The sequence below is a fragment of the Chrysochloris asiatica genome, unplaced genomic scaffold (assembly GCF_000296735.1).
Source record: "Chrysochloris asiatica unplaced genomic scaffold, ChrAsi1.0 scaffold00047, whole genome shotgun sequence".
Classification (NCBI taxonomy): Eukaryota; Metazoa; Chordata; class Mammalia; order Afrosoricida; family Chrysochloridae; genus Chrysochloris; species Chrysochloris asiatica.
Window position 1 is genome coordinate 1,071,908 of NW_006408565.1, and position 12,367 is coordinate 1,084,274.

The 12,367-nt window shown below is 44.4% G+C and overlaps 1 protein-coding gene across 1 annotated transcript in view; it reads left to right on the forward strand.

The window, feature by feature from the left end:
• The window catches only part of CSMD2 (CUB and Sushi multiple domains 2), a 933,956-nt gene extending 923,180 nt beyond the window's left edge, over positions 1 to 10,776 (forward strand). The window contains 6 exon segments of the mRNA XM_006862126.1: positions 1,829 to 1,891; positions 3,435 to 3,596; positions 6,004 to 6,116; positions 8,006 to 8,093; positions 10,315 to 10,453; positions 10,617 to 10,776. Coding sequence (XP_006862188.1) covers positions 1,829 to 1,891; positions 3,435 to 3,596; positions 6,004 to 6,116; positions 8,006 to 8,093; positions 10,315 to 10,453; positions 10,617 to 10,776 — 725 coding nt within the window.
• The last annotated feature ends 1,591 nt before the right edge of the window (positions 10,777 to 12,367 follow it).

The following is a 12,367-nucleotide window of genomic DNA, read 5'->3' on the forward strand; positions in this document are numbered from 1 at the left end:
ATACATTTGAATTATGTTGTGGGAGAATATTAAAAGTAACATGGATTACCAGAAGAACAAAAGGTCAACCAGAATGGTGAGACTTCATCTCTCTTACTTCTGACATGTTATCAGGAGGGACCAGTCCTTGAAGCAGGACATCTTGCTTGGTAAAGCGGAGGGTCAGTGTCAAAGAAGAAGGACCCCAAGGCACTAGATTGGCACAGTGGCATCAGCAATGGACTTAAGTATAACAACAGTTATGAGATGGCACAAGACCAGGCAGTGTTTTGTTACATTGTGCATAGGGTTGCTATGAGTCAGCACACAAATACAACAACAGACTGTGTTATCTGGTCGCAGGTCATGTTATTTGGGAGGGGGCTTAGTTATGGAGAAGGAATATGGTGAATAATAAACTATAGCTTACAAAAAGAATAAAAGTCATGCAGTAGGGAACAGGAAAAACATCTAAACAATTCATGAGCCAAAGAAGCAATTAGTAGAAATTATAAAATATTTAGAACTCACCAGCAGCAAAAATACTATATATCAAATTTTGTGGGACAGTTTTCAATAGATATCAGAAAAGAAAACTGAAAAATAATTAGCTAAGTGTTAGTTTGCAAATTCCAAAAGTAAAAGAGTAAGTAACAGTAAAATCAGAATAGAAATTAATAACACCAACTCCCAAGTCAGCTCTTGGACAAGGTGGTTTGTTCCATTTCTGTAAAGAAGGCTGTAGGAGTTTCAGTCAAGATTGTGTCAAATCTATAAATCATTTGGATACTATTGACATCTTAATAATATCAAGTCTTTCAATCCATGAGCGCAGAGCATCTTTCCATTTATTTGTTGTTGATGTTGTTGTTACATGTTGTCAAGTCTGTTCTGAATCACAGTGACCCTGTATAGTGTTTCTGAGGAGCAGCTGGTGAGTTTGAACCACCGACCTTGTTGTTCACAGTCCGGTGCTTATCCTACAATGCTATACCAGGAGTGTTCTATTTATTTGTTGTTGTTAAGTATCATCGAGTCAGTTCCAACCCATAGTGCCCCTGTATATGGTTTTTGTGGAGCAGCTGGTGAGCTTGAACTACCAATCCTGCAGTTCAAACCAACCTTGCAGTCCAGCGCATTAACCCACAGTGCCACACCAGGACTCCTCAATTTATTTGTTGTTGTTGTTAAGTGCAATCAAGTCTGTTCTGACCCATAGCAACCCTGTATAGGGTTTCCAAGGAACAGCTGGTGAGCTTGAACCACTGGCCTTGCAGTTCAAACAGGTTTGCAGTCTGGCGTATTAACCAACAGCGCCACACCAGAGGACTCCATAGTTGTTATAGATATTATGAAATATTGTTCACGCTCCTGACGCTTCAGTATATGGTACTTACTAGACTCCTAGTGTGGATAAGCACTGGACTGCTAACCACAGATTAGCAGTTCAAATCCACTAGATGCACCTTGGAAACTCTATACAGAATCTCTATGAGTCAGGACTGACTCGTAGGCACTTAACAACATTAACAAGAACCACTGTTATAAAGAATAAAGACTCACATCTATCCTAATTTCTTGTTACATAACAACTATGTTGTTGTGAAGTGCCTCAAGGTGACATAGTTGATTTATCTTCTATGATTCTTTGAGCTTTATTATTCTGAAAAGGGGTCCACCAGCATCACCAGGTCCATCATCATCATCAGTCCTTGGCACAAAAAGAGTTAAGAATCTTGGTCAAAGAGGAGACCTCTGATTTAACATCAGAGCAGTTGCCACTGTTTTTGTTTTTAAGAGTCTGCGCCAGGAGCTAAACCTGTTTTCTTCTGTTCTCTTTCCCTAGCAGAGGTCCGGCCCAGTGGGAGACCCATCAACACTGCCCGGGAGCCACCACTCACCCAAGCATCAGGTATGTATTGTCCAGATCTTGTGTGACTTCTTTCACTCAGTGCCCCACAACATGCCATGGATTCCTGAGTGCCAGCAAAAGGGCATGAAAAAAAAACTATGGACCCAGACAGATTTCCTCATCCACCTCCTAACCCCAGCCTGACTTCTGGATGGGAGCAGGTAATCCATCCATAAACACAACCATTGATTGCCGCAGCCCCTCCTGGCACAGGACCAGCCAGTATGTGGTTATTCAAAGCCAGGCCCTGCTTGGGGTTCCAAGTCTTGAGAACATAGACTCAAATCCTGCCCAAGGAGCTGCCAAGAAATGGTTTCATGTTAAAGACAGGTGTTTGGAGTCACTGGGCGGTGCACATGGTTAAATGCTCATCTGCTGACCGATAGGTTGGAGATTTGCATCTACCCAGCAGTGACACTGGAGAAAGTGCTGGTGACCTACTTCTGATAAATCAACCTTTGAAAACCCTACTGTGACACATATGGGACCATCCATCATGGGTTGGAATTGACGCCACAGCAACTGGCCTGGGTTTGTTTGTGCCTCTCAAAGTATGATGTCCAGAACTGAACACAAAATTCCAGGTGTGGCCTGCAAAATCATGCAAAAATCATCCTCGGCTCTCAGATCTTTTTTTGAATCGTGTCATTTAATTGACCACATTAGTATGTGTGTTAGGAAAGAGGATCAGCTTTGGAGTCATAAGCTCAAGATTTCATTCTGGTCACCAACTAGCTGTGTCCTTGGAAAAACGAGCTTCGTCTCTTAAGGGTCCATTTATTTTTCAACACAATAGAAATTTAAATGCTTGCCTTAGAGAATGATTATACAAATAAATGGCATATTAATAGCCATCATTCATTAGGTACTTCAGTGAATACAACACCATGTGACATATGAATTGCAACTTTAGATTTTTAACCCCTACAAAGGAGCTCTGGTACCATAGTGGTTATGAATTGGGCTGCGAACCACAGGGTCAGCAGTTCGAAACTACCAGCTGTAACGCGGGAGAAAGATGAGGCTTTCTGCTCCCGTAAAGATTTACAGCCTCAGAAACCCTGTACAGGGTCACTATGGGTCGGTTCCAACTCCATGGCACATAACCACCACCACTGCCACAATCACCCTGATGAGCCTGGTTTGATCACCCACATTCACAGAACTACAGATGAGGTAGCGGAGGCTCTTACACATGGTCAAACAACTGATAAGTGACAGAGCCAAGATTAGAAGCCACATCTGCCTGACTTCATGAACCCATGTTTCTAGCCACATACTATACTGACATTTTAGGTTTCTGTGTTCTCTCTTCTTCCCTTTCTCCATATTTTATTTCTGCACATTCCCAAGACGATTGATTCCAAGACCCAAGAGGATTGATTCCAAGACAGCTAGAGAACTCCACCATCCCACACTCGCCGCATTAGACACTGGGAGAAAGAAACGATCTCAATGAGCGAGTTGGGTTGGAGGAGTAGAAGGTGACCTCCCACTACCAGCACACATAGCCCCTTTCACATCTGTTTCTCAATTCCTTTAGTTCCCGGGGATGTTTTTGCTAAGAATTCTCTGTGGAAGGGAGCCTATGAGTACCAAGGGAAGAAGCAGCCGGCCATGCTCAGAGTGACGGGCTTCCAGCTCGCCAACAGCAAAGTCAATGCCACCGTGATTGACCACAGTGGCGTGGAGCTGCACTTGGCAGGTAAGGAGAAGGCCACCTTGGCCAAACACGAGGAGTGGTAAGGTTAGAGCGGGCCCATGTCCACTGCCAGTGTAAGTCTAATGGCATTGCACTGCACTGTCATGCAAGGCCAGAGGAGGGAAGCTGTCTGTTTGCATTTGTTTACATGATAAGAGGGAAATTGTCAGATGGCAAAAAGCTAATAATGTGAATATATTTTTTAAAAACCCTCTTATGAATAAAACCCAGTGTCCCCAAAATTGAGGACATTGGTGACTCTGTGGTAGGATTCTTCCCTTTCCTGTGGGAGACCTAGCTGTGATTCTGTCAGTGTGCATCCTGCGTGGCCTCCACCCCTCTCTCAGTGGAGGCTTGAGTGTCGCTGTGATTTTGAACAGGTTTCAGTGGGGCTTCCAGACTAACACAGACAAGGAACAAAGGCCTGATGATCAGCCTGTGAATCACAAGGATGCAATCCCAGTGTGAATGGGCTCACCAGGACTCAGGCCCAGTGTGAATGGGCTCACCAGGACTCAGGCCCATCCCAGTGTGAATGGGCTCACCAGGACTCAGGCCCACTCAACAGCAGCAGACAACAATCCCCAAAATGAACCAAAGATAAAGGCAGAAAATTCCTAGAAGCCAAAGTATGATCAGTAACCAAAAGGAAAGATTTTTTTCAGCAGAAGTCAAAACCAAAGTGAACATAAAATATCATTTTTCTGTTTATCCCATTAGCTATGGGTTTGTTTGTTTGTTTCAGATAAAGATAAAGAGAAGTGAGGCTAGGATATTTGGTATATGCTTGATAGATGATTTTATTATGCATGGCAAGCTTTTTTAAAATTTTTACAATACTGTTATAATCCGAGAGCAAAGTAGGAAAACTCAAGTCATCCAGGAAATACTATTACTATTATTTCTAAGACTATTTACATGTGTCATTCTGTTTGATTTGATTAAATGTTCTCTTTTGTCTTGAAAAAAATAATGGAATTTGTATAAAGAAAAATTCGTCATGGGTCCAATTGCTTTTAAATTCCAATGTAATACATATTGTCATTGTTGTTAAGTGTCGTCCAGTTGGTTCCAACTTATAATGACCCTGTATAGTGTTTCCTAGTAACGACAGGTGAGCTTGAATCACCAACCTTGCAGTTCAAGGCGACCTTGCAGTCCAGCTCATTAACCCACAGCACCACACTGCATAAAATAATGCAAATACTACTCTGCTCTTTCGGATTAAGTGTTTTTTAAAGCACTTTAATGTATTATATGAGATTGGCAGAAAATCCTATTTGTTCTGTGCCCATGATGATACTTCCTATTTGAAAATCCCTCTGCCAATCTAGCTAAGAGTTTTAAATGATTTTTTAGTGCTGTTTTAATTTCAGTGAGGGCACATCTGCAGTGCTGATAGAATATAAAGTAGGACAGTTCTAGAAAATGATTCAGCAATTTGTATCAAGATCCTTGAAAATGCTCAGACCCATTAATTACACTTCTAAGAATTTCTGTCCTATAGAATCACTATGGAGGGGTCCAATGCTTCTGAGTAAAGGTTGTCTACTTCACGGGACTATTTATATTCTATAAAAATTGGAATAGAGAAATGTCTGAAAAATCGAGAAGTGGGGACATTAATTAGAGTCTATGTGCTAGATGAAATATTAAGCAAATTTGGGAGGAGAAATGCACCAATAAAATACATCTAAAATGATTCTATTTTCAAAGGAAAAAATATATTCATAAGAAAACAAATTAGAAATATTTATACCAAAATATCAACAGTGGGGGAAAAAAGTTACAATGGTTATTTTTCTGTAGTGGAAGCAGGAGTGGTGTTTTTTTTCCCATGCATTGCTGAATTATCCAAAATTTCCTCAATTTTCAAATTTCTATAATCAGAAAAATAAAATATCTTAGTAAACAGTTGTTCACTGAATCGATGGATAGACAAATAAATGGGTGACTGAATGGGCCTATTAATATACAATGGTATCCACTTCTGTGTGTACACACACACAAACAGTTGAACGGTTGAATTTCTGGTTTATTGTAACACATAACTAGTCATAAATATACTCATATGCTCCCAGGTACACACCCTTGTACATTCTGGCACCCATCCATTATTTGACATATTTGAACATAGGATCATACTCTTTTTCCTCGTGCATGTATGAGGATCACAATCATCCAGTTTTTTACTAACACATCTGCACATTCTTGCAAATCTTCACCTGCAACCTACACAAACTCACAGATGTCTCTATACTTGCATACTTACAGTTGTGCAGAGAATTTTGCATCAACACCTAACCACATACATGAAATTTTACTCAGATACACACACCCACATACCCACAAATGGGTTTTGAAATTTTTCCAGGTTTTTCAAGTTACATTTGAACTTTCTTTTTTTCAGGAATTTACAAGAAAGAAGATTTCCATCTCCTACTCCAGGTCTACCAGATCACAGGGCCAGTGGAGATCTTTGTGAATAAGTTCAAAGATGATCACTGGGCATTAGATGGGCATGTAAGTCCAGTTAGATATTACTTTGTTCTTGGATTCCTCCTGTCCTGCCCCATTCCCAGTTCTAAAATCACCAAGTGGAAACTCCCAGGATCAAGGGAAATCAGTGTTTTCTGTGGGGCCAGGACTGAATTCTTGAGTTCTCTTCTTCATGGAGTGGGCAAAGGAAAAGATAAAAGGTTCAGGAGATTCAGAGCTCAGAGGATCACCACATCTGAGAGAAATGAAGCAAATCCTTAAATTAAAGCAGAAAGCAAGGAATTGGGAGTCAAGGGTATAAGAGTAAAATCAAGCAAGTTACTGAGTAGGAACAAGGAGAAAGCAGTGAGTTCCAAATGACTAGCTTGAGCATCTCATATTTGAGGATGTGGATTGTGAGTAATTTAGCACAGCTTAAGAGACCAGGATATTGGGGAAAGAGATTGGCCTTTCTTGTGGGTAAGACTTACTATGTTCTAAGGTATTCCTGAACTGGAAACCAGGTCTCCAGTAATGTTCCTCTGCCCATACCTTCCTGTTTACAGACAGTGGTACTGAATACCCACTGCAAGTACAGGATTTCACTTACCACCATCTCAGCACCTCTGACTTGGAATGTTGGGGCTAGAAGAAGAAGGGGTGGGGACAAAGGGAAAGTCATGGTGGACCATGAGTAGCAGAGAGGAGTCTGGGTGCATCCTCGTGGTTAGGAAAACTGGTGGAAGACTGCCATGAGGTCAGCGACTTTAGTGACTTTGCTATTGATAAACACGTAAGCAGAATCGCATGGCTTCCCCAGGGGATGGTAACAGCAGTCTTGGTATGCCCCAAGGGTGTTTTATGGCCCCATTGGGTATCAGAGTACTGAATCTACTAGTAATGATCCAAAAGCTTTGCAGGAACCGCAGACGCCACCATGCTGGTTGTCAGATGGGAGAGGGAGCTAGGCATGCAGGCCAGGAGCAGGATGGGAATGGATCTGTGGAAGGTCAGGAGTGCTACAAGTCACCCAGGGCGTGTGGGGGACTTATAGGTGAGGAGGTCAGCCCGGAGCACTGTAAAGCTAGGGCTCCAGCCTGGTGATGGTACATCAGTAACACAAAGTTCTTCAATGCACACCCTCAGCTGAACGGTCCACAGGCTGCATGTTTGAATGTCCTTGTCTGTCCCGTGAGCATCAGGTGTCACATTGGCAACTGGGAGGAATGATGTCACCAACTAGCCCCTACATAATAGCTACTGGAACTGTGATGAAGTCTCCAAATTACGTTAAGCCCACTCGGCACTTCTTAATCATGGTTCTATTTGTCCCACAATGCTCTAAAAGTCAGTTATGCACCCCAGTAAAATTAAGTGCTCTATCTCTGTCAACCTTTAAAGCAACCCTATGGTATGTTGTTGTTGTTAAGTACTGTGGAGTCGGTTCTGACTCATAGTGACCCTGCACAGAGCTTCCGAGGCTGTAAATCTTTATGGGAGCAGAAAGCCTCATCTTTCTCCCACAGAGCAGCTGGTAGTTTCAAACTGCTGACCTTGAGGTTAGCAGCCCGATTCGTAACCACTCCGCTACCAGAGCTCCTTAACCCTATGGCATAGGTCCTGTTATTATTACCAGTTTACAAATAAGAAACTGGAGCACCAGCAGACTAAGTGATTTGACCAATATAAAAAAGAAAATTTCTCCCACCTTATACAAGGAGTTGGTGCCTCTGGCCACACCTAGCACATCTAGCTACTCCTACCTGAGTTTGGGAAGAGCATCAGCCCCTGTGGGATACTGTGGGTGGGTGAGTGGGTGACAGCAGCACATCTGGCAGCATGTACCTGTGAGTGTGTCCCTAACATGGCCTGCGGGAATTGTTGCTCCTTCTGGCTTGCCTCCCATCTAATTCTCTCTGCTCCCACCATCACAGGTCTCCTCAGAGTCCTCTGAAGGCACCTTCATCTACCAGGGCTCTGTCAAGGGCCAAGGCTTTGGGCAGTTTGGCTTTCAAAGACTTGGTAATTAGCATTTGTCCCTTGGAAGTGGAAGCTTGTGAGAATGAAGAGACGGAGACGCATGTGTGTGTGTTGGGGTTGAGGGAGGGAGAGGACTGGTGAGGGAGGTTCTACCAAGGAAAACAAGGGTTTGGGGGGAGTCAGGGACACCTTTGAAATTCTGATAAAAGCTATGGAATCTCTCTCCAAAAAGAAGACATAGGTACTTACCCTCAACATTTACTAAACAGTTTCATGTCTTGGCCCTTACGTTGAGAGCCCCCAACTTCAAAAAGATTGTTGAGTCCCAGATACGGTCCCCTGCTACACTGCCTGGCCAGCCCTCAGGCATCACCTCTGCCTCAAGGTACAAAAACACCTTGAAGCACTCAAACTTGGAGGTCTCAGGGCTACCTTCACTGTGGTGTCATTTCCTCCTCAGCACAGTCCTAGGCAGCTGACATTGTTGTCCTATTTTAAATATGAGGAAATGGATTCTTCAAGGCTACCCTCCCATCTTCTATCTTGGCATCTTTCCCTGCGTCCTTCAGGTCATCAGAATCCTTACCACAGATATTGGCCTTTGACCCAGAGCCTCTGAGTATCGAGCCTCAGATGATTACAATAGGAGAGGCCCTGGTTTCTGAGAAGTAGTGGAAAGGGGAACAGGAGGCAGTCGTGGTACCCCTGAGCCAGGTCTATACCTGACCACTGATACCTCAGGCCTCAGGAGCCCATCAGCCAAAGCATTACATTTCCTCTCAGAGTCCTGGTGTAGCACTGAAGGATAAGCACTCCATTGGACCCTAAGTTTGGTTTGAACCACAAGGTCAGCAGTTCAAACTCACCAGCCACTCCTCAGAAACCCTATACAGGGTCGCTCTGAGTTGGAACCAACTTGACAACACTTAACAACAACAGTAATGTGGCCTTCAGAAAGCATTTCCTGCATGAAGCAGAAATCTGCCATCCTGTTGGTCTCACTCCACACTGCCCCTCCTCTACATTTGCTCTTAGTTCTGCCCTCTGAACTGCATGGAATAAGACCATTCCCTCTTCCATTGTTGTTGTTGTTGTTAGGTGTCATAAAGTTGCTTCTGACTCATAGCAACCCTCAAACAACAGAACAAAACACTGCCTGGTCTTCCACCACCCTTACAACCATTGCTGTGTTTGAGCTCATTGCTGCAACCACTGTGTCGATCCATCTTGTTGAGTCTTTCTTTCTTCCATATAGTTTGTTGTTGTTGTTAAGTTCCATGAAGTCGGTTCTGACTCATAGTGACACTGCACAGAGTTTCTGAGGCTATAAATCTTTATGGGAGCAGAAAGCCTCATCTTTCTCCTACGGAACAGCTGTTAGTTTCAAACTGCCAACCTTGAGGTTAGCAGCCCGATTCATAACCACTACACTACCAGAGCGAAGACAGTTCTCTTAGCCGCTAAGCCTAATAAATTGGGAAGACCTCAGAAAGTTGTGGTCTTGTTCTGGCTCCCCTCCTGGTTCACTGTCTCCTGAAGCAGGCCTGTCTCCCTCTCCAGGCCTCAGTCCCCTCAGTTAGGTGGAACTCTTCCACAGGAGCTACCACCAATTGCTGTCAAGGTGTCCCCATGTTTGCCAGAATAAAACTGCACCCCACCCAGGGGTCCTTAACACGGAAAACCAAGCCTAACTGTGTTCTGAGCTTGTCCAGTCCATGTGAGGGAGGCAGGCATGGGGAGGGATAAATTTTATCTGTTTTATATTTTGGCTTCCTTATAAGGTTTCTTCTCCTAAAATGCTTCTTTGGTGAACAGAAGTTTAAAAACTTCTAAAGGGCTTCACACTTTTGAGATTATATTATCAGATGTAGTTTCAGGTTCTTCTCCTCTTGATGACCAGCACTAGGCATGAGCATATGTAATACTTCCTCCAGGGGACTGTCTGAGGGGAGATGTCTGAGGGGGAATGGCTGAAGGAAGATATCTGAGGGAAGATGTCTGAGGGGGAATATCTGAGGAGAATGTCTGAGGGAAAATGTCTAAGGGGAGATGTTTGAGGAGAATGTCTGAGGGGAAATGGCTAAAGAGAATGTCTGAAGGAAAATGTCTGAGGCCCCAGGTTCCTTCCAGCTGTGTGGAGCAGGTTGTATCCCAGACCACAGCCACACTTCCCCAAGGGTGTGGTGGTATAGGGTGACTGACAGGGACCATAGCTTCAAACTGTGTCTCTTTGATTTGAAGTTTGTGGTTTGGAACTTTACAGACCTCAGACTGCTGGAGTCAGACCCCGAGTCCATCGGCCGCCACTTTGCTTCCAACAGCAGCTCGGTGGCTGCCGCAATCCTGGTGCCTTTCATTGCGCTCATCATCGCAGGCTTTGTCCTCTATCTGTACAAGCACAGGTACAGGGAAGGGATGAGCCCATGGGCTGGGGTGGGTCACAGAGAGATACCAGGCCCAGTCATGAACACAAACCACCCAGAGAGAGCTGGAACCTTCCAGAACAAAGGAGTAATCTTCCTCATTCCTCTTTGTTCCCCTTCTGTGTGACTCCTTTTTTCCCAGGAGAAGACCCAAAGTTCCATTCAATGGCTATGCTGGCCACGAAAACACAAGTGTCCGGGCCACATTTGAGAACCCAATGTATGACCGCAACATCCAGCCCACAGACATCATGGCCACTGAGGCGGAGTTCACAGTCAGCACAGTGTGTACAGCGGTATAGCCACCAGGCCAGGCTGCCACCGCCACCGCCACTGAGAGCCCCGCCTCTGCCAGCCGGTGAGATGGGGGTGTGGGAGGTAAAGGGGAGGGTACCACAGACTGTCCCCAACACAGACACTTTCTGATGGACACAGACGTGTGCTCCCAACATCCACAGACACACACCAGGACAAGAACTCTTGGCTAAGCATTTGTGGGAAATAGAAGAAGCAGGTGCCATTTGTCAAGTGTATGCTATGTGCCGGTCACTGTTCTAAGCACTTTACAGGTTTAACTGATTGAATCTCTACAGCACCTGTGAGGTACACACTGCTATTATCCCCATTGTTCTTTGTTATTGTTAGTTGGCATCAACACAACAAAATGCTGCCTAGCCCTGTACCGTCCCCGTGATCAGTTTTGGATAAGGCCATCATGATCCATAGGATTTTTGTTGGCTGATTTTCAGAAGTACATTGCCAGTCCTTTCTTCATAATCTCTCTTAGTCTAGAAACTGCTGAAGTCTGTCCAACATCATAGCAACTGCCAGAGAGGTAGTGACTATGCATTAAGTCCATTTACCAGGAATCAAACCCCGATCTCTACCACTGTCCATTACAGATGAGAAAACTTAGTGTAGAAAAATGAGGTAAGTTGCCCTAGGCCACACAGATATGGTCCTCTTAACCATTGTGCTTGGCAGAATATATAAGAAGAACATAATAGGTAGCTGGACAGTCCCTGCCATGAAGGGAAGAGCTGCTCCAATGCATGGACTGAGGACAAGACACAAACACACATGGAGACTCACGATGCACACTGTGAACTTCTAGACACACACATGCACACAAGGGCCTCTTTCTCTCTGTACCCTCCCATAGTCAGGGATACCTTCTTCCTCTAAGAGCTGGAAACCTGAGGGAGCCCTAACAGGATTTCCTAACTGCACAGCCTCAGAGAATTGGACCTTTCCCCCAAATTTCATTTGTCAGGGGCCAGGCAACTGTCCTCACTCAAATACCTACTTCTACCTGACAGGGCCCCAGCTAGGACTTGGAGGTTCTGGGTGAGGAACTCAATAGGGCAAGGGAAATCTGTCAAATGGGCCAGCAGTCAAACCAAAAGACAAGTTATAGCTCTCCCTTCCCACATACATGGCCATGCATGAGACGTGCTTTCTGGGCCAGACGTGTGTGAAAGCTGCTGGTCCCTTGTGAACTGACAGCTGTGAGTGTAGGTAGGAAAAGGTTGTTGTTACTAAGTGCTGTCGAGTCAGTTGTGACTCATAGCGACCCTGAGTTTGCACTACTGACCTTCTGGTTCAAACCAACCTTGTGGCCCAGTACTTTATCCCACAGCACCACATCAGGCCTCCTGGGAAAGGCTGTTGTTGTTGTTATTGTTAAGTGCCATCGAGTCTATTCCAACCCATAGTGACCCTGTATAGGGTTTCCAAGGAGCAGCTGGTGAGCTTGAACCACTGACCTTGCAGTTCAAATGACTTTGCAGTCTGACACATTAGCCCACAGCACCACACCAGGGCTCTTAGTATAATGTATAGATGACAACAAATCTGATGGTGAGAAGTACAATAAAGAAAAATAAAGCCAGG